Source organism: Hypomesus nipponensis, chromosome 26 (assembly GCF_054491055.1).
Source record: "Hypomesus nipponensis isolate SF chromosome 26, ASM5449105v1, whole genome shotgun sequence".
NCBI classification, from domain to species: Eukaryota; Metazoa; Chordata; class Actinopteri; order Osmeriformes; family Osmeridae; genus Hypomesus; species Hypomesus nipponensis.
The window spans coordinates 2,610,289-2,632,807 of NC_140386.1; the positions used below are offsets into that span (position 1 = coordinate 2,610,289).

At 43.0% G+C, this 22,519-nt stretch overlaps 1 protein-coding gene and 1 pseudogene across 1 annotated transcript; both read right to left on the reverse strand.

The window, feature by feature from the left end:
- Positions 1-1,305: 1,305 nt before the first annotated feature.
- Positions 1,306-4,129, reverse strand: cts12 (cathepsin 12). Its single transcript, XM_084692666.1, has 8 exons — positions 4,099-4,129; positions 3,866-4,011; positions 3,626-3,748; positions 3,373-3,534; positions 2,977-3,198; positions 2,731-2,899; positions 2,538-2,643; positions 1,306-1,405 (listed from the first exon to the last, which is right to left on the reverse strand). The coding sequence occupies exons 1-8, from the start codon at positions 4,127-4,129 to the stop codon at positions 1,306-1,308; spliced, it is 1,059 nt and encodes a 352-aa protein (XP_084548792.1).
- Positions 4,130-15,512: 11,383 nt separating this feature from the next.
- On the reverse strand, positions 15,513-16,870 carry LOC146220998 (uncharacterized; annotated as a pseudogene).
- Positions 16,871-22,519: the final 5,649 nt, after the last annotated feature.

Sequence of the window (22,519 nt, forward strand, 5' to 3'; positions counted from 1 at the left end):
CATGAGCCCCCGAGGGACACGGTCGAATGCCTTTTCCAAATCCACAAAACATGTATAGACTGGTTGGGCGAACTCCCATGTACCCTCCAGGACTCCGCGGAGGGTATAGAGCTGGTCCACTGTTCCACGGCCAGGACGAAAACCACATTGCTCCTCCTGAATCCGAGGTTCGACAATCCGGCGGACCTTCCTCTCCAGGACCCCTGAATAGACTTTCCCAGGGAGGCTGAGGAGTGTGATCCCCCTAAAGTTGGAGCACACCCTCCGGTCCCCCTTTTTAAAGAGGGGAACCACCACCCCGGTCTGCCAGTCCAGAGGCACTGTCCCCGATGTCCACGCGATGTTGCAGAGTAATGTAGCATTCATTGTAATATGTTAAATGTATATTATTAATATTATTTAAGTTTCCTTATGTTTACAGTAATTTATTGAGGGGGGGGGAGAATCCCATTTTTCCCAGGATGGGGGTGTTGTGTCCCCCCCGAGATTTCCGCCTATGAGTAGGCACAATTGCTCAAATGATTGGGAAGCAGATAGACAACAGCATTATATCTCGTTTTAACCCACCTAGCCTGGGGCCAGAGACATAAAGCAACCCACATACTGACAGTAACACTCTGAATTGACCTTCCAACGCTGTGGATATATCCCAGGCTCATTTGGTCACTCACAGAAACGTCAAAGAGCCTCCTTCTTTGAGAGGGGATGGATCTGACTCAGTTGACATAGAGGAGTGGGAAGACCTAATGAGGGATGTAAAGAAGGGAAACATGAATACTGACGAACATGATGAGGAGATACTTTTTCATCTGCGGGGCAGAGAAAAACACATTGACAACCACATTTTGGTTGATTATAACCTTGATTCTTTTTATTCATGAAAATGTTATTAATTTCCAACAGAATTAGAACTTTTCTTAGTGGTGCTTAGTAATATCAGTGTATCTCATATTGTACATGGTTATCACCCTGGCCTCTTTTGCTTGTGTATGCAGCTGTCTTGCCATTTTAGGTAGTTAGCATAGCTATATTCCAGAAGTTGACGAGCTGTTAAACTAATGCTCTACTAGTCTCGTGTGTGTTCGTGACATTAGTGACGTTTCTGACTGTGGCTAGCTCGTTAGGCACAGTAGCTCAATAAGAATAATATTTGAGATTACAATAGGTTGTTCTATTGCCAAAGGCAAGCACACCTCATAATACATACATAAAACAAAATCTAATTTGAAGAAGGTCCTCCAAGTTACAGTATATTCAAGTTACAGTGAGATGATGCATGGGGCAGTATAGATGATCTTATAATGTTCATAAAAGTGGATATATGGCATAACTAGAGATGCCACAAGTGTTGCTGCCATTCCTGATCATTCGCATGAAGCCACCCTCTCCCCATCCAGTACCCCAGCTAAATGGGAAAGAAAAAAAAGGGGCAGAGTTTCAAAACAGGAGACCTTAAACATACAGTGTGTAGTTAACAAAACATAAAATAATACACAATGGGCCTCATTCTCAAACATTTTCTTAAGTTTCTTCTGAAATGTTTCTTACGGGCTTCGGAAAAACAACGTAAGAAAAAGACATCCGCCAAATTAATGAATGCTTGAAAATGTGTTCCTATGCAGCAGAGGTTTTCTAAGCTGTGCTCCCGGGAAGAGTTTTCTTAAGTTGAAAGCGCGTTCTCATGCTCCTGAATTTGCATACATACATGCCCCGAAAGCTCCTTATAAGGGCACACAACAGCAGTGATGTGTGCAGTCAGAATCTAAACAATTAGGAAAGCAACAGGAACGCAAGTTATGTCCAACAAGCGAAAAGCAACCGGTGCACAGGTGCATCGGTGCAACATCATACCAGTAAGATGAGCAGTGGAATTGTTCTCCACTGGATCTAACAGTGTGAACACTAAGCAAGGATAATTATTGTAATTATTTAAATCCGAGGATATCTTATGGCAAGCCGTTTTATCATTTAACCAATGAATTCTTGATATCCAAAATTCGAATTCTTTATATAAAAAATACAATTCCAAGCTTTTTTACTAAGTATGACAAGCCGTTTTATCATTTAATCAATGAATTGTTGATATCAAGAATTCGAATTGTTTATATCCAGAATTGAATTCTTGTTATTCAAAATGCAATTCTGGATATCAAGAATTCATTGGTTAAATGAAAAAACGGCTTGCTATAGTCTGTATAGTTGAACGCAATCACCAATGATTTCTCATAACTTCATTAACACTTCAAACACAGAGAGTTTTCTTAAATGCGATTCCTTTGATCCTTGTGGTTTTTTAAGGAATCGCATTTGAGACAACTCTGGATGATTTACGACTGCTATTTTGCATTCGGAAAGTCTTCTGAAGTTCAGAACAAATCCCAGATGAGAAAACTTTCATGAATGCCAAATATTTTCCTAAATCCAATTCAGAAGAAATTCCTTCTCAAATTCTTCTTAACTGCGTTCGAGAATGAGGCCCAATGTGAGCAAAAACAACATGTAACAAAAGGAATAGTGAGTAAGAAAGCTACTTCCACCTGTTCTTAATGATCCAGTAGTCTTTTCCTCCCTCAGAACCATAGCCAACCAGTAGCACAGCATGGCTTAGGTTGTTTGGATTGCAGCTTGGTTCCTCATATATGCCTATTACACAAACACACATTGTTTAATGACAGTGTTACAAATACATAAACATGAAAAATAACAACCTGAGGAGACATTCTGATTAACCTGAACTGTAGAAGAGGAAGCTTGGGTGATCTGCATCCAAGGCTATTGTAATTGGACCAATGGTTGCCACTGCATTAGCCAGGGCTTGCACGTCTCCCTTAGGGATAAACCTGTAATCTCTGATATGGGCAACCGACTGATGGTTATCATAAAAACATGGCTGGGTGTCCTGGAGATAGAAAAACAGGACCGTTACTTTTGTGGCTTGAAAAAGAATAATGGGGGTGTATCAAGACAGCCTCTTACCACTGATGTGTATGGATACGTGCTGGTTGATTGAAGACCATTGCTGACCACATAATCATAGGCGTTTGCCATCCAGGCACCACTACAACCATAGGTACCATAAGGCTTGGAGCAGTCTATCAGGTTCTGCTCACTCAAAGACAACTGCTGACCTGTTTTCTTGAAGATTTGTCCCTCTATGGCTCCTGTAGTGCTAAATGCCCAGCAAGAACCACAGTAGCCCTGAAGAAAGGACATCAAAACAGTTTGTACAACTGAAAATGTAAATGTCATCACAGATCAAATTAGTTAAGCAGCAAACAGGATATATAATAAACAAAACCAAATACATGTACACATCTAAGAGTCAATAGCAGTGGTCATTTGTATTCAAAGTACAACTTATGCAACCCTTACCTGGTCTTTCACTTCAGTAACAAAACCTGTAGTTCTGTAGTCAACCGAAACAGCTCCCAATGCCCTAGCATTGGAACTGAGCTTTCTGGCTGATGCATTTTTCCCTCTCCTGAGATTGTCATTTGTCAAGGCACCTTGTAAACGCTTGTACTCTTGACTTGTCTGAACAGGTAGGACAACAATATTGAAATAAGCGTTGTTTCCTAACAGTTATATAAACACAATTACAGAAAAGAATGACAAAAGAAAATACCATGTCACCGTATTTATTTATAGCCATGATAAACTTGGTTGTCCCTTTGAAAAAACCTTGATTGTTCTTTTCAATCAGCCTCATATTTTCCTCCCAAATGGCCTTTCTCTCAATGTCTTCATGCTGCATAGATTATTACAAGCAGAAGCAATTATATAGATAGATATATAGATGTATAAATGTTTTGAGTGTAAAATTAAAATCAATGCCGTAAAACATTTAATTAAGTTTTTATCCAACCTTCTCATCATAGGACACCATGTGGCTGCTCTTCCACATCTGCCACACTGATGCTACTTCTTCATCAGAATCTGACACCACTTTCAGTGGACCACACAGAAGGAGAGAAAGCAGTGTTGCTTTCAAAGTAAAGCTGGTCCATAAGACTAGAAAAATACATGATCAGATGTCACAACAAATAAAAATAAACATTTTCTTTTTAGAGAAAATATATTGATAGATCATTTTCTCACCTTCTGTGATATTGAGCTGTCTTGGCAACATGTTATGAGACTTTACCAACTTACTTTGACAGTGACATGTCACTATATCGTCTTTTATGGTCTGTAAAGGAAGGTGTGCTCACTGTAGACCTGCCTGTCAGCAACAAGAGGGAAGCTTCTTAGAATTTACACTAAGACTATAAACACAACTCTAAACTCCTGTTCAACATCAAATCCCTCTAAATTATAATGAAGCAAGGCACAACAGGGTGTGGCATATCTTCATAATAACACAGGTCAAATAACACTGCAGTCTTATTCCTTTTGCTTTAACTCTGGTAAAAGAATAGTCATTGCCATTGTACTGTTCTATGCACTCTATGCTTTGCTGTGCAAGTTTCACATTCATACTGGAAGGGTTAGAGGATCTCCATGTTCATCGGTTTTATTAAGCGTGGAAAGGTTTGTGAAACAAGCAACACATGCATGCATAAGAAATCATTAAATAGTCCAGGAAGGAAGGCGCTAGGTATACACTGTAACAATGGAACACTCTTCTAAGCAATGCTCTATTAATTCACATACAAAGTTAACTCTGGCCGACTAATAACTGAACTAAAGAATATTATTCCTTCTAGTTCTGGTGGGTCAAGGCTTGTGCATTTCATCAATCCAAAGTCAGCATAAAATATATGATTTTCATTTATTTTTACGTTTTTACAAATGTGGGTCATATATTATAATCCTCATATATTTACATATACAGGCGCTATATATTAGTAAACATAAAGAAAAGGTAATCTATTATGTGGGCAGCCATTATGGGCATCTACCTTTAGTTTTCACCATCACTAAATGCATTCGGAGTGTTAACAAAGATACTCTAGAGCTCAAGATGCTTAACCTGTCTAAGTAAAATATTGTATGTGAATCAATTGTATAGTTAAACAAGCAGATGGTTTGCTAATAAGATATAACCAAGCGCGACTGGTTGGCTGACAACCAAGCCAGATAAAGTTTTGTCTCTTCTTAAATTTATATTGCTTAAAAAAAGATTTGTTTAACAGTTGTTAACAAAGTAACCAAAGCAACTTACAAGAAAGAGCGTTACAAAAAGTGCATAGGTCAATGATCATACACAATGAGATAGCCCCAAAAACATTGCGGGTAGCCAAAACATGAAGCATACATTGTGAAAAGCAAATAAATGCCAATGGGTAGAACCAGAAGAGCATGTAGTTAAACAAATTAGAATTACCAAGATTTTTTGGGAAAGTAAATATGGATAACATGAACAAATTAGACGTTGTTTTTAATGAACAGAATGAAATGGTCTATCTTAAAGAAAGAAAAAAATTGTACAATGATTACATCCTTACTAATCATAAACATAGCCCACGGCAGTACCATGTCGGGGAGGAAAGCCATAGTTAGCCATAGTTACGTTTGATCAGGGTTGATCAATGAGGCTGAGGGCTGCTCGCGTCTGAGGCCTATTTGAAGAATCCGAAGTGCAGGGATCATGAGACTGAAGGCCGAATTATACGACTCCATTTTCACAGAGACGGACACAAGGAACGCCTTCTCCGATGTGGAACGCCTTCTCCGAGCCTCAGAGCTTTACGTGCACCTTCTGATTTTCCTGACTATCCATCCACTCGTCCGTAATTTTACGGATACCCCTTGGCTGTGATTGGTCCATATTAAGAACCGCTTGCGTCAGGGGTGGGGGCGGTGTTGCCGTGACCAACAAGACGAATAGAATCCTTTGACCCCCATTGCTGTAAGTTTTTACAATTCATATTTCAGATAGACAGTACATGTAAATCAGCATCTGAAATAAAATATTACGAGAAATGTTCAGTGTAGTTGCTGAAAATGTGTCTATTTTATTGATGAAACGGCTAATTTGTAAATTTGCTCCGACTTTTTGATAACCTAGCTAGCATTGCAGGGCAGTGCCACCGATATTTCTGGTGGTGAATTCTTTTCAGCACCCACAGCCTTCGGAGTACTATAAATTCAACAAATCCGTCCAACTACGTCCGTCTGTCTGTTCTTAACGGAGTTGGAGTAGTATAAATCGGCCTTTAGTCTGCGTGATCTCATTCACGTTGCAATTACAGTGCGTGTCCACTGCAGCGATGCGATGCGAGCGACAACATGTTTTCCATTCATTTTCTATGGAGCCAGGCGAATCGCTTGTGTGGTGCATTGTGGGTAGCGACGTGACAGAGTTGAGATTTTCTCAACTTTATGCAAATGAGGAGCGATTTTCGCTAGCGATGGCCAATCGGGGTGTTCTCTTGTCTCTCGTAACATAGCAACCATGGTAAACATTTCTAGCTTTCTAAGTTTCAAGGTGGAGGAGAAACTAATCGTTTGTGTGGCTGCTTTGCCCAGTCCTGTACGATACATAGCTGTATTTGTACAGAGATGTTAATAATAAAAAAACGATGCATGGCGCAAGGTTGCCGAAGTTGTTGGTGGTTGTACTTTCTAATTCAGTCTAGTGACATTACGTAACTTCAATCTGTAGTAACTAGCTAGCTAGCTATCCCGGCTGGAACTCACTATCGGTATTGTATCGACAGATTAGCAGAGACTGAGGAATATAGTAAACTTTTTTTACACGTCAACGTGTATGTCTATTAAGCAGTTTTGTATTTTGATTGATGTTGCAACTACGTAAACCCAAGTCTGCACACTTGGCCATGACAACTACAACAGTGACTTTAGAGAACTACATTCTACATTCATCTGTTTGAAACGCCCCCGAGCGTGGTGAACTGTGGGAAGGCGAGCGATGGCAAGCGATTCGCGTTGCTGCAGTGGACACGCACTGTTAGGATTGTGTTTTGTAAACTTCCTCTGTAGAATCAGAATCAGCTTTATTCGTCAAGTAAGTAAGGTGCATAATGTAATCTTATAGGAGTTTTAAAAATAAATATAAAGAATTCAAACCACGAATATACAATGTAAAACAATTAAATATACAATAAAAAATGTATAAGATAAAATAAGATAAAGAAGAGTGTAATGTGATTTATGCATTGTGCAATGAGCAATAAGTGACATGAGCAATACTGACATGGGAGTCAGATGGCTGAGCGGTGAGGGAGTCGGGCTGGTAATCAGAAGGTTGCCGGATCGATGCTAAATTGAATGCCAAATGACGTTGTGTCCTTGGGCAAGGCACTTCACCCTACTTGCCTCGGGGGGGATGTCCCTGTACTTACTGTAAGTTGCTCTTGATAAGAGCGTCTGCTAAATGAAAATTTAAGTAACCTTATGACAGTGTTAGTGCTAATTGGGAATTCTGGGTCTTCTTGATGAGGCCAGCTGCCGACAGTTGTTGTGATGTGAGATTTTGGTCTTGATGGACCGCAGCCTCCCTCTGGAGGGGAGTGGCTGTAACAGTGTGTGTCAAGGGTGGGAGAAGTTGGCCACAATCTTTCACTCTGTGTGCAGGTCCTCGAGAGATGGCAGACTGCAGCCGATCACCTTCTCAGCAGTGCGGATGATACACTGCAGTCTGCTCTTGTCCTTGGCAGTGGTAGCAGCCTACCAGATGAGGATGGACTCAATGATGGGTGTGTAGAAGTACACCATCATTGTCTTTGGCAGGTTGAACTTCTTCAGCTGCCGCAGGAAGTACATCCTATGTTGTGCTTTCTTGGTGAGGGGGCTGATCCTTGGGAGAGGATAGTGTCCAGAAAGTGGAAGGACTCCACAGTGTTGTCTGGGGAGTGACACATGGTGATGGGGCAGAGTGGGTTTGGGTTCTTCCTGAAGTCCACAACCATCTCCACTGTCTTGAGAGTGTTCTGGCTGCACTAGGTCACCAGGTTGTCAGCTTCCCACCTGTAGTCAAGACTCATCCGCGCCAGAGATGAGCCCAATGAGGGTAGTGTCATCCGCAAACTTTAGGAGTTTGACGGACTGATAACTGGAAGTGCAGCAGTTGGTGTACAGGGAGAAGAGCAGGGGGGAAAGGACGAAGCTCTGAGGAAATCCAGTGCTGATGGACAGGCAGTCAGAGTCATGTTTTCCCAGCGTTTCCCTCGTTCAGTTGGGAGAGCTTCTCCTGAAGCAGGATGATGGTGTTGAAAGCAGAACTGAAGTCCACAAACAGGATCCTGGCGTAGGATGCTGGGGAGTCCAGGTGATGGATGGTGGGGTGGAGGGCCATGTTTACTGTGTCGTCTACAGACCGGTTGGCTCTGTAGGCAAACTGCAGGGGGACTAGAAAAGGGTTTGTGATGGATTTGAGGTGTGCCAGCACCAGGCCGTCAAAATACTTCACTACCACAGAGGTCAGGGCAATGGGTCTATAGTCATTAAGGCCTGTTGGCCTTGGCTTTTTGGGCACCAGGACAATGGTAGAGGACTTGAGAAAGGTTGGCACATGTCTCCAGGGACGTGTTAAAGATACCGGAGACAGCTGGTCAGCACAGTGTTTGAGGGTAGCTGGAGAGACCTACTTTACAAGGTTCTGCCTCTTGAAAAGTCTTAACACTAGAGGCGAAGAGTGGAGCCACAAGTTTGGAAATAACACATTCCTCTGTTACAGTATAATGGGAGGAAGAAAAGGTACTTCCAAGCTGTAGACGGCGACAACTTCAGAGTAATCAAAGTAAGTCAATAGTCTGTTCCTCTGAAAAATGCACTAGGGTGCAATAGTTCAACGCTTTTTCTCTCCGACAAAGGGCATGGGGAACAGGTTGTGCTGACAGAGATAGGGAACTTGTACACAGAGCCATCCAGGGTAAAGGGAAACTGACTGTCACCAACATTTTAGTCGATCCCGCTGCCTCAATCATCTTGTCAGCTTTCTGTGTCGAATGCGTAGACGGGACTAGCGTCTCCACACACACAGAGCGGACACCAACAGGTGAAGAGAAGGCGTGAACTCACTCCCCCCTATTTTGACGATCTGAAACGCAAGTATCAAAACGCAAAGCACAAGTAACTTTGTGGGTGTGACTTCAGCTTGGTTGTTATTTTGCTGGCGGGATAAATGACTTTGCGCCTGGCGCAAATCTAAAAAGGGTTGGTCTGAAGTCGCTACATTACTAATGGGTGTGGTTTGGGCGTAACGTGCAATAAACCAATCAGAGCATCATCTCACATTCCCTTTAAGAGCAGTGCTTGTTCCATGGCAAATTGCTATTATAACGGCGGATTTGCCAGGCGCATGCCAGGAGCGGTTCACAGGAGGAGACCGACGTTCTCGTCAGAGCCGTAAAAGATAGAGAAATGACATTGTATGGGAAAGGCAAAGCAGTTGCACTAAATTGCCCGCTCATTCTGTTCATTCAAATTTTAATTATAATTTTTACATATATTTAATTTTTTCAATTTCTATATTTTTAAATTGTTTAGTTCTTAGAATTAGTTCAACTAATGTACTTTTGTACTTAATTTATACCCATTTATTGTTTGCACCTTCCTGCCACAGTAAATCCCGTATATGTGTAACATAAGCTTCATGGCGAATAAGCCGAATTCTGATTCTGATGGGCATGGGAGAAGAAACCTAACCAAATTAGCTTCGGTTAAACAGTCATGGGAGGAAATTGCCACAGTTGTTACAAATAAAGTTCACATACATAGAAATTTCTTATGAAAATCTTTTTATAATCATTGAAGAAATGTAACACGCCATAAATCAACCAGCAGTGCGCACGGACCAAGCTGGCGCCCTTAAAATAGCATCTGAATAATGCGCATTGACTTTAAACCACGTTTTTCCAGGTCAGTAGCGGAATTGTTTTTTGGAAAATGCAAGATAGCACCAGGGAACGTTTGCGCCTGAACACGCCTCCTTTTTCGCTGAACTACCGACGGGAGCGCAAAGTCATTTTGATTTGCGTTTGTGGAGGGAAAAGTCGCCTTTGCGTCGAGTGCAAACTAGGAATGACACTTGCGTCGTTGACCAAGTCAATTGCGCTGGGTGCAAGATAGGGCCCACTGTATAAAGTGTTCTGTTTGGTGACATCTACAGCTGGTTAGGAAGAACAAGTAAAAATTGACTTGGTTTCAAAGCTGCAATCTTCAGTTCCAGCTGCAATGTTCAGTGTGGGAACATTTTGTCTTTAAGCCGAATGAGATGAGAGCCAATTAACATGAACGAGCCGGTATGTCAACTCTGTTTAAAAACAGTGGAAACAGAAAGGGGCAACTAACCTAGCAATGCTAACATCTGGATATGGCAAAAGAGTTGAGTATGCCTTAACGCTTTCTCCTCTCAATCAGATGTGCCAACTTGTGATCTCATACACCATAGTGATTGTGAATGCTTTGTCATAAATACAATTAGTATTGAGAGTAGTATTGGTTGCTTCCTGCCTCCCGTTCCTGATGCTTGAGCTAGCATGGCAGTGGCATAGTTCTGTAGGATTGATACGTACAATGGAGGGGCCATGTGTCGTCTGGAAGGGTCAATACAGATGCCTGTAGTGAGATCTGTTTGATGTTTTTTAAATGTCTCAATGCCCTCGCCAGTCCATGTTAGTTTTGCATTGGTTCTCAAACTGTTCGTGGTTTTTGAGCCTTCGAAATTCCCACAAACTGTGTGGGGATACTGCTTTAGTACCGGCTCGGAATTGTCAAGCTAAATACTCAATTTCAGGTTGGCACTATTGTAGCTTGTTCAGAGAGCTTTGTTCACTAGTTCAGTTAGCAAAGCAACAGTCTTTATGGCACTGTTCTAGCCTATCTGAGCGTACATTGAGGTCGTCAACATACATGACGATAGTGCTTGTCACTTTCTGAGAAATGTCTTCTTTAAGCCTCACGCTCTCCTCATTGTCTATGCAGGAGAGTGGCGTTATAGACTAGGCAGATAACGAGAGGGATAAAATCAAATGTTTAACTTTATTATTATTTTATTAATTTTTTCTACCATGAAAAGTTTTCACCACGCATGACAACGTGCTTCACAATGACCCGCAGACAGCACTATGGATAGACCTCCAGCCCGCCGTCCTGATACATCGTCTATTCATCCCATGCATGTAGTGGCGGCGGCGGCAGCAGCAGCACTGTGCTGTGACTTGAGCACTCGACTAAGCTGTTCAGTCTCCTGCACACACTCCCGCAGGTCGTCCAGGGTCAACGGGAACCTCTCCATGGCCGAAGCCCAGCTCGGTGGGGCATGTGGGGCAGTATACATGCTAACAGGATTTGCAGACATGCCTCTTATAACCGCGACAAACCGTGAACGTTTTACGGTTCTTCTTCACCGGGCAGACTTGACCTCTCTTCCTCTTACTGGCAGGGACCGGCGAAGTCGGTCATCGTCTCTTCTCAATCAGCGGAGTCACGAGGGCCCTTCGGAGCTGCACAAGGAAATACCTCCTCTTGTTGCGCTTACGCGCAATCCAGTTGGGGTTGACCTCTCTCCATATCACAAAGGCGTTGTAGGAGGAGACGTCAACGATGTTGCTGAAGATGACGAGGGGCCAGCGGGCCGTCTTCCTTTTACAGCTGTAGGCAGTGATGACATTGTCCAGATTGTTGAAACCTCCTTTGTTGCGGTTGTAGTTTAAGACGATGGTTGGTTTGGCGTCTGTTCTGTCACTGATTTTGCCGTTTGTGTGGCGTGTGCTCATGAGCAAAACGTTCTTATTTTTCTTTGCGAGGTAGGAAACCAGAGTGGTAGTGGGTGTGAAGGCGAACTGCGACGACAGCACCCGTCGCCTCTTCGTCGTTGTCAGCAGCTCGGACGGGAGCACGGTCCTGTTCTTTTGCACGGTTCAACCATGGTTATAATTCTCGTCGCCATGAGCTCTCGTCTGAGTTTGTAGGAGGTGAAGAAATTGTCACAGGTGACATTGCGATCCTTCAGGCCCTCTGTCAAGTCGAGCACAACACGCATCCCCTGGTTCCTCTCCGGGGCTCCGTCGCTCAACTTCCCGGTGTACACTTGCATCTTCCAAGCGTAGCTTGATTTTGCATCACACGTGACCCACGACTTGATCCCATACTTTGCCGGTTTGCTCGGCATGTACTGCCTGAAAGGACACCGTCCTCTGAATACGACCAGTTGTTCATCCACGTTTACTTCGGGCCCTGGGTCGTAGAGGCGGGTTAATCTCTCTACCCACATATCCCAGACCTCTCGTATCGCCGCCAACTTGTCCGTGGCGCGTCTCTCCGCTCGCGTCCCACGTTCGTCAAATCGTATCGACATCGAATAGGTGTAGAAGAGTTTCAGCTGCATGGTAGCGCGGAAAATGTCTCTGCCGCTTTGCGCGTCCCATAGACTGGCGGCCGCTTCGCCTCGGGACTTGTACACCCCTGCCAGGATTAGCAGCCCTATGTAGGCACGTAGGTCAGTGGCGTCCATGGCTTTACACTCCTCTCCGCCTTTCAGATAGCCTTCCCATTTGTCTCGTCCAAGATCACTCTTTCGATTTGTGGCGTGACAAAGAGTAAAAACGCGGAGACGATGTTGTGAGCGTGGGAAACGGCGTATTCTGTGGGTCCTCTGGGGGTCCTCTCACGGCTGTCACGTTGCAACAGCAGCCTCACCTTCCTCAGATACGCAACCAAACGGCATTCCATTTTGCCATTTTTCGACAAGAAAGTATCTCTGTCGATTTGAGGGGCTTGGTCGGCGGGGGCTGCGTTGTCGTCGACTGCATTATACTTTTGCCCGTCTTCTTCTTCCGACGCATGCTCCGCGCACTCTTGCCCTTCTTCTTCTTCTTCTTCCAGCTCTTCTGCCACATGCTCCACACACACTTCGCCGTCTTCTATTTCTGACACATCCTCGGTCTCCTCTTCAGACTCACTTTGCTCGATATTTGCAAACATCTATTGTAGAACCTGCAGCGCACTGAAATCCCGAGCCATAGCTGCGTGACCGTAGATAACGGCTGTCCTGACCCCCAACGAATGTGTGTTAGTAGCACTTGCCTACAGCTCACGTGATTACATGAACAAATGATTGTCCCTAATTCAACTACCAAGGAGCGATAGCGGATCGTCGAAGCATAAAGGACGTCTTTGAGATATTGGCCTGCGATCCCTCTTGGCCCGGCTACGGTTTCCCCGAAGCCCGGCCGATTCTCCCGCCTAGAGGGATCGCAGATCGTCCAACCCGTAAAGGCCGCGGTTGGACTAAATAAACTTGAGACGAGAGGGATGTTTGCGACAGGCATTTATTTCATTTGTCTCTCGTCATTCCGACAAAGTCAATTCGATCGAGGTCAAAGTTTCCCTTCACATTCCAAGACCCGCCACGCCTGTTGGCCGCAGGCTCGGCTGACATGCCTCTGGGCGGGCGGGTCCGGCTGCGGTCTCTCCAAAGCCGCGGTTGGACTAATTAAAGGCGTGCCATGCCTCTGGGTGGGCAGGCGGGTCCGCCTGCGGTTTCCCCGACGATCATAAAGGCCGTGGTTGGACTAAATGGAGTGGAAGAGAGGGATGTTTATAAAGGTATCAAATTATAAAAGTGATTAAGAGCTACATTCTTCAATCGTATAATCCATAATCCTTCTTCATCTTAATAATTACAATAGTGTAATATAATTCCACTTTACAAGGCCTGCCATGCCAGGCGGGCGGGCAAGTCCGGCTGCGGTTTCCCTGACGCTTGACCTGACGTCACCGTCGTCAGATTCTGAGGCCTGACACGCCTCTGGGCAGGCGGGCGGGCAGGTCCGGCTGCGGTTTCCCTGACGCTTGACCTGACGTCACCGTCTTCAGATTCCGAGGCCTGACACGCCTCTGGGCAGGCGGGCGGGCACGTCCGGCTCCGGTTTCCCCTTACGCCCCTCTCTTTTTTTTTTTTCAATTCAATTCAGCTTTATTAGCATGACTGTCATTTCAAACGTATTGCCAAAGCAAGACGCACAGTAACAGACAACCATACATCAACAACACCATTCAAAAACAACTCAAGGAACGACGTCTGTATTGTCCGGAACATGTGGTAACTACAAAGTGTCAAGAACAGAAAACAACAAATCGAAACAAAAACAACTTAAGTAAATAGCTACATTGAAATGGACAACACATATTACAAATAGAATTTCAAGGCTGGTCACATTACATTCAGGTTTTCCCTGATTTCATGGCACTCTTTTAGAAATTATCCAGATAGGGGGGCTGTGTGTCCCTCTCCTAAGAGCACTTTTAGCTTTTCATTATCAGACAGTGTGGTGAATTATGGTACAAGATTCAAATTTATCAAAGAAATGCTGTCTGGTATGTCTGTACTGTTGGCAGTGTAGTAGAAAGTGTATCTCTGTCTCCACCTCACCTGTAGTACAGTGGCCACACACTCTGGACTCTTCTGGTAACCAGGTTTTCTTATGTCTGCCTTTTTCAATGGCCAGACTGTGGTCACTGATCCTGTATTTGGTCAGGATCTGTCTCTGTTTTACGTCTTTTACAGTATAAAGATATTTAGCCAATTCATAGTGTCTGTTTAGGGCCCGATAGCAACTTAGTTTGTTTTGTGTTTTGGTTTGGTTGTTCCAATGTTCCAGAAAGGCCTTTTTGGTTTGTTGGACAATTTGGTTTACTCTGATTGGTGATTGTGAAGCAGTGCTGGTCTGAGATGGGGCAATGTTAGGTGTTGGTTGGTTGATTAGCCTCATGACCAGCTGACTGAAAGGACTCTTTTGGGGGTTCAATTCTTGGGTTTTCAGTAATTCAAATTGCAGATTATCTTGGGGACTTAATTTGAGATGTATCCATAATTTTTGTGATCTTTTTTTGATGTTTATAATTAATGGATATCAGCCTAATTCTGCTCTGCATGCATTGGTGGGTGTTTTCCTTTGTATATTCAATATAATTCTACAGAATTCAGCATGCAGGGCCTCTATTGGATGTTTGTCCCATCAGAATCAGAAAGGGATTTATTCGCCATGAAAGTTTGCACAGACAAGGAATTTGCTTTGGCAGGAAGGTGCATACAGTAAACATATATGAATCTTAAATTTAAATATGTGGTCTAACTATACTAAGGATACATAAACTAGCAATACTAAGTGGAATACAATTAAACTAAAATATACAATAAAATATTTGCCATAAAATAAAATATAAGTTGCCAATTTACAATATAAACAACAATATAAAATACAAATATTACAGGAATTGAATGTAGTGCAAAATTTAAATAGTTTTAAGACATGAAGTCATTAAAGTCAGTGTGAGCTGTTGGCCTTGTTGAGTACATCCTCTGTTGTGCTTTCTTGGTGAGGGAGATAATGTTCAGTTCCCACTTGAGGTCCTGGGAGAGGATAGTGCCCAGGAAGCGGAAGGACTCCACAGTGTTGACTGGGGAGTCACACAGGGGGATAGGGGTGAGTGGGGCTGTGTTCTTCCTGAAGTCCACAACCATCTCCACTGTCTTGAGAGCATTGAGCTCTAGGTTGTTCTGGCTGCACCAGGTCACCAGGTTGTCTGCTTCCCACCTATATTCAGACTCGTCTCCACCAGAGATGAGCCCAATGAGGGTGGTGTCGTCCGCAAACTTCAGGAGTTTCACGGACGGATGACTGGAGGTGCAGCTGTTAGTGTACAGGGAGAAGAGCAGAGGAGAAAGGACGCAGCCCTGGGGAGATCCAGTGCTGATGGACCGGGAATCAGAGACTTGTGTTCCCAGCTTAACGCACTGCTTCCTGTCAGACAGGAAGTCTGTGATCCACCTACAGGTGGAATCAGGCACGTTCAGCTGGGAGAGCTTGTCCTGAAGCAGAGCGGGGATGATGGTATTAAAGGCAGAGCTGAAGTCCACAAACAGGATCCTGGCGTAGGATGCTGGGGAGTCAAGGTGCTGTAGGGTGAAGTGGCGGGCCATATTAACTGCATCGTCCACAGACTGGTTGGCTCTGTAGGCAAACTGCAGGGGGTCCAGTAGAGGGTCTGTGATGGATTTAAGGTGTGCCAGCACCAGGCGCTCAAAAGACTTCATTACCACAGAGGTCAGTGCGACGGGTCTGTAGTCATTATGTCCAGTTGGCCTGGGATTTTGGGCACAGGGATGATGGTGGAGGACTTGAGACAGGCTGGCACATGGCATGTCTCCAGGGAGGTGTTGAAGATGTAGGTAAACACCAGAGACAGCTGGTCAGCGCAGTTCTTGAGGGTGGCTGGAGAGACAGAGTCCGGCCCAGCTGCTTTGCGGGGGTTCTGTCTCTTGAACAGTTTGTTCACTTCTTTCTCCTGAATGGAGAGGGTCATCACTGTAGAGGGGGGAGGCCTCACGGGTGGAAAGGGGTTGTTCAGGACTGTCCAATTGTTTGTCGAAACGACAGTAGAACTCGTTCAGGTTGTTGGCCAGACAAGACTCGTTAGTGGAGTGGGGGGCTCTGGGCTTGAAGTTGGTGATCTGCCTGAGGCCTCTCCAGACAGAAGCAGAGTCGTTAGCAGAGAACTGGCGCTTCAGCCTCTCTGAGTACAGCCGGTTAGCCTCTCTCACCGCCCTGCTAAACCTGGCCTTCGACTCCTTGAATCTGTCCCTGTCCCCAATCCTAAACGCAGCCTCTTTGTCCAGCCTCAGCCTTCTGAGTTTAGCTGTAAACCAGGGTTTGTCATTGTTGTAGCTCACCCTGATGCGTGTTGGTATACAGCAGTCCTCACAGAAGCTGATGTATGATGTCACAACCTCCGTGAGCTCATCCAGACTATTGGTAGCAGTCATGAACATATCCCAGTCAGTAGAGTCCAAGCACGCCCGCATTTCCTCCATATCCTCACTGGTCCACTGTTTTGATGTCCTCACAGCAGGCTTACAGCACTTAAGCTTCTGCCTGTAAGCAGGAATCAGGTGAACCATGGCATGGTCTGAGTGATCCAGTGCTGCTCGGGGAACCGCATGGTATTTTTTACTGATTGAAGAGTAGCAGTGATGGGGGAGTCAGATGGCTGAGCGGTTAGGGAATCGGGCTAGTAATCAGAAAGTTGCTGGTTCGATTCCTGGCTGTGCAAAATCAGAATTGGTGTTTATTTGCCAGGAAAGTTTGCACAGACAAGGAATTTACTTTTGCAAGAGAGCCTACCTAGGCAGCCATTTGCGGCGCCAATTAGAAAAGGGAACACGCAAAAACCTCAGCACATAAACAACATTTACAAAACTTGAGAGCCTTGATTTAGCCTACTCATTGCATAATTCCTTAAGAACACCCTTAAAAAAAAGCTGCTTTTGAAACAAGCGAACTCAAATCAAACTCGAATATATTTGTATGGCCCTTTTTACACGCAAGCATTTCACAGAGGGCTTCGCATAAGCCCATAGAACCCCTTTTGGAACAAGCTACTGAACAACGTTGTCACTGGCAGTATTTCAGATGGAATTGCGATTCAAACAGTACCGTCTGTTAACTAAAAATATGCCCCCCAAAACGTAAATACGTTTGACATTAATTTACGGGGACATGGCTAATTCAAAATAAGTTTGCTAGAGGCAAGCTAGCTGCTGTTGCTAGCCACACTTCACTAATTGTTTGAAAGCGCCGGAAATGAGAGTTTCTTTTGACATAATTTAGCCATAGCTGTGGCATTGGAGGCAGTAGCCTACTACTACACACTGCCAGTGGGCGAGCCGAGTCTAGGCTAACGTCAAAACAAGACGCGGTCTCACTCAAATTCCAAGTTTTACACAAATAACAAAAATATGCTATTGACAACACTGTTGTTGCTGCCGCAATCGTCAATGGAGGCTGATGGGGCTCTCACATAGCAAACAAATCAAAGTGTTTACAGCAACCTATATAAAACTCTCACAACCTGGCTGTCATCACAAATTGTAATATCGTCTTACCATTTCCCTCTTTCTACTACTATAACGCTTAGTAGCATGGCTGCCACCTAAAAGACCAGGCGTTCTCACGGGCGGCCCGCACTCACTCCAATTACATAGACTTTCACAACCTAAATCAAAAATCTGAGATGGCAGTTCCACTCAATCGCTTTCTCAACAAAGTCCAATGGTGGAATTTTTTTGGGGTGGTATTTTTCACTCTTAATCCAAGCTCCAATTTGCGTGCTAGAACGTCTTGTTTGATGTTTGTCTTGATCACATTGTATCCATGTGTCGTTGCTAACGTGTGTTGACGTGGTGGTGACGTAGCTAGCACAGAGTTACCCTTCGTCGACTAAAAGCAATTTTTGCCACAAAAACGTTGTAACCTCCTAAAGTGTGCAACGGAACGTAAATCCCAATTCAAGCAACTCAATCGCTAGCAAGACAAAACTTTTGACACCTACGTTGTCTATGTAGTTGTCAGAAATATTAATCTATCAAGCATTGCACAGTCAGTCGATGAACAAGTTTAAGAAAGTTTATTGCTTGCGGCCGGCCCACAAGGAGACAAAAACATCACACGCCATTGTGCTACAAAGTTTGCCTGCTAGCATGTTGCGCTAGCTAGCTATTTAAGCAGAACCGCTCTTTACAGTCATTGGTTAAGACAAAGGCATGCAAATGTTCCATTGCTCTTCTTCATTGGCTCCTTGCATAGACCTGATGCGTGTTTGAGTGCGTGCATGTTTACTACATCAACCCTGATTGAAACACAACAACAACAGGATCTCCTGATGTCGTAAAAGCTCCTTCACATAAGTGTCAACAAATGGTCACCAGACCTTGCGTCTCCACCTATAGTCTTTGTCACACAGTATATCCTTAAAACAACCAAAACCCCCCTCTTCTTAGTCCTCAGCCCCAAGATAAGGGTCTTGAATGTTTACTCACAGCTCAGATTTGGGGTTAGGCCTTTCTTTGCACCCAAGTAATACTGAACACAGAATCATTCTTATACAGGATAAATATGTTACATCTTCAATTTTTCCAACATATCCCTCCTGTTTATCCTGAATAAAATGTGTTATTCCAAAGCCACGCCTACACAGTTAATAACATTAAAAATACATAAAAATTAAAATAATTCATAAAAATAAAAAATGTGTAATATTCCATAAGACTATACAGAATTATAGTCTAGTAGAGTGAATTATTGTGCATGACGGAAGCCCATGGTATTGGGTAAAACCCGTCATCACGCAGCAGAAATCATTTGATATCTGTTGCATTCACCAACAGACCTGGACTTCATCTCAGATCCCCTTAACCACACAAAATCAAATTGAAACAAAGATTGCAACAAAGAAATCAATACAGAAAATATCAGGATATAAGAGCATGCCTACTTGTTGTCAACATGGTCATCTCTAAAACTATCAAACATTCAGTACACTGTCAGTCAAGTTTTTCTAAGACAGGCCCTGATTGTGCTCTTCCTCTCCAGGTTAGGTGATAAGCCTTTCTCTCCAGGTCAGGGAGTCATAAACCTCAGTTACCCAAACAAAACCCTGTTTAACCCTTAAGTCACCCCAGACTTTTTCTCCAAATGTACTCCCCCAGTCAACCCTATCTCCATTTTATAGATGGCAAAAGCTTCTCCCCCTCCCCCGAAGATGATCTCCTACAGAGCAGTCAGGACTTACGATCAACAGACATTTCTTTCCAGCCTGCTGCTAACTCTCTTACAACCTTTGCATGATAAGACACATCACTTTGGCACAAATCCTGAAATCTCATTACATGTTATCAATTTCTGTTTCTTCTCAAATTAATATCAATTTTCTGTAGTAGAACCAAGTTTCTCAAAAACTAAACATGAAGCTTTAATGCAATTCCCAAGTAATACTTCATCAAGTCACATAAATGAAACAGCATTGTTATCACCTCTTCCGACAGTCCATAACTGTTCTCAAAACATTCAAACATCTGCCCTGGAACATAACAAATCAACTGGAACATATTTACGTAACTGGTAGAACGTATCATGATAGGAGTGTTTGTACCTATATTTTATTCCACAGAAAAGTTTCTCACTTATCTCAAGATTAAAACTTCACTTCTAAATCTATTTAACATTTGCATTGTTATCAATGAAACAGTTAAATCTTTACTTTTCCTTGTTTCTCAAAGTCCAATTTGTTGAAACGGATGCCATGATTGTGTGCATGGTGATAGTGTAATCTTCTCGTAGAAGATGTAGTCTAGTTACAACGGCAACCTCAACACACTGTACTACAGGCACAGCACAGAGTTTTCCTTATTTTGACGTCAAACAAAATGCACGCTTGACTCACGTGTACCATGATATCTCCTTGTTTATCACCTCTGAAACTAGACAGGAATGACCTCGTTCACCTTGGGTCATTTTCCAGGACTTAACGTGTCAAATCCGTCACCACAATCCAGTCCCCTTAGGTCAGGGACCTCTCACTGGATTGAAACAGCATCTCTCTCCTGTCTGCAAATTTCAGAAGAAGTAGACTACACAGTAATTAAAATTACATTATCACAGAGGTCAGTTGAAAGCAACTGACTCGTCATCGGCCCATTCCTGAATCTTTACAACATTTCTTTAGCTCAATAAAGTTCATGCATATCTTGTTCTCATTCAAATCGGGTATGCTAAAAAACGTTTTTTCTTGAAGTTTTCTTGAATAGTTTGCAAATCCATATGCTGTGAACACTTTCGTTATCACTCCCTCCTGTTGAGACATGATTAATCTCATGGCTCAATATTATATCATAACGAAATAGATTCTTCAGTAACATAAGTTCCTCCTGTGAATTTACACAACCCGTCATTTTGGTGACACTTTTTGCATATCTCAAGAGTCTCATCCTCATTATACCTTTTCTAATGTTAAGACAGACCTGTATGGCTGCCTCTTTTGCTGCCACATCTGTTTTAGCATTCCCAGAAAAATAAAATCAATGTTATCAGTATGAACTTCTAGTTGAGCAAACAAATTCTTCATAATTGACATCTTTCCTTTATAGATAGTCACTGAGGTTAAAATATTGCGTCTTTTAACCATAGCGAACAGTAATGAGATGCTCTTGCATTGTTCAGTAAACATAAAACTATTGTTATAATGTTGAAGCACACATTATACCCTGTGTTATCTGTTTAATAAGCCGGAATAGCACTGTGCCTAGTTGAGGTCTAGCTTGGCGCATGCAAGACAGTTGGACTTCCCTTTTTTGCGAGTTTAAACATTATCCATTCCAACCACTCATTTTCTGTCAGTAAATCCAGTTCTTAATACTAGTGTGTTCTGCTCGTCTCAGCGGTGTTGTCTTTATCTGTCCTATTGTTTCCACCAGGGGCATCATACAGGAGCAATCACCTTTTCAAACCATAGTATAGGGAAGACTATTATGAATATTAGCAACAGTAAGCTAAATATGGTACCACGGATGTCACAATACTACGGATGAGGAAATAGGTCATCCATCTTTTCTACCTGTCCCTGCTTACTGTCTCCTATCTTTTTAGCCTATTTAGTCTACACCCTATGTCTCTGTTGGCTGTTGGTGTCTTCACTGAGGTTGAGACGCGCCTTTCTTTAAGAGAATGACTCCCCTTTGTAGTCAGACTTGTGCCTCAAGACTGTGGTGCGTAACTAATCTGTCCCTGTATCAATGTCCCTTACTTTCTTACAATGTGACAAGCATCTCCAAAGTGTCCTCTCTGCTATTTTGACTGCAGTGGGTGTGGTGAGTAGTACCTGTTATGGTCCCTCGCACCTGGGCTGGACCAGTTCTTTCTTTTAATAACTTTAATCAATACCCAATCTCCTGGTTTGACTCATCCACTATTTGGTTTACTGCTTCACCTGGAACAGAATTTAGCAGAAGATATCTATTTTCTAGTTAGCATTTTGTATAAAATCGGTTAACCTTTTGATCCACCTCTTCAGGAATTTGGACTACTTCTAGTAGAACCAACACAGTTTCTTCAGAATTCTTATATTTCCAAGTGATCATTGCCCTATTTATCCATTGTTGAGCAAACATATATAACAAGACAATACCTCCTCATTTGATATTCAACTCCTATTACTTATGTCTAAAATCAGTTTCTTTGTTCCTTTTTAAACAAAATCAACTGTTAGTGTCATTTCTTTCACTCCAAAAACCTTTTCTTTCTTTCTAAACAGTTAAGTTTAAGATCTATATCATTTTAGATTCTCCGTTTTACCAAATCACAACTCTTTTTTTCAAAGATATGATAAAAACCAAAGTTATTATCCCAAACCAGAATTCAATCTGTATGCTTCTTAAATGAAAATATAGACCAAATAATGTTCTTAATGTAGCTATTAACCAAACATGTTATCCCAACTATATTTTCTATAAAGGTCAGATAGGTAGAACTTCATAACTTGCTTTGGCTGCAGTCCAAAACAAGCTAATTAGCACGAACCATCATAACCACAATTTATCAGACTTAATGAGTCTTCCCAAATTCTTTCAAACCAAAAGTTATAATAACCCTCCTTATGCACTAATACCATTCATTAATACAATCTCATCATAGACTAACTGTTTATCCCAAACATTGTGTCAGGCTCTTCATAAAACATCCAGTAAAACTTAAAATCAAATTACAATCAATCTCCA

Bases quoted from the DNA above. Each gene is read 5' to 3' on its own strand.
- cts12 (XM_084692666.1), bottom strand. From the start codon at position 4,129: ATGTTGCCAAGACAGCTCAATATCACAGAAG. The intron at 3,535-3,625 runs GTATTTTCTTTT...CTACCTGTTCAG, and splicing joins TAAATAAATACGGTGACATG to ACAAGTCAAGAGTACAAGCG. The intron at 3,199-3,372 runs GTAAGGGTTGCA...TCCTTTCTTCAG, and splicing joins TTACTGAAGTGAAAGACCAG to GGCTACTGTGGTTCTTGCTG.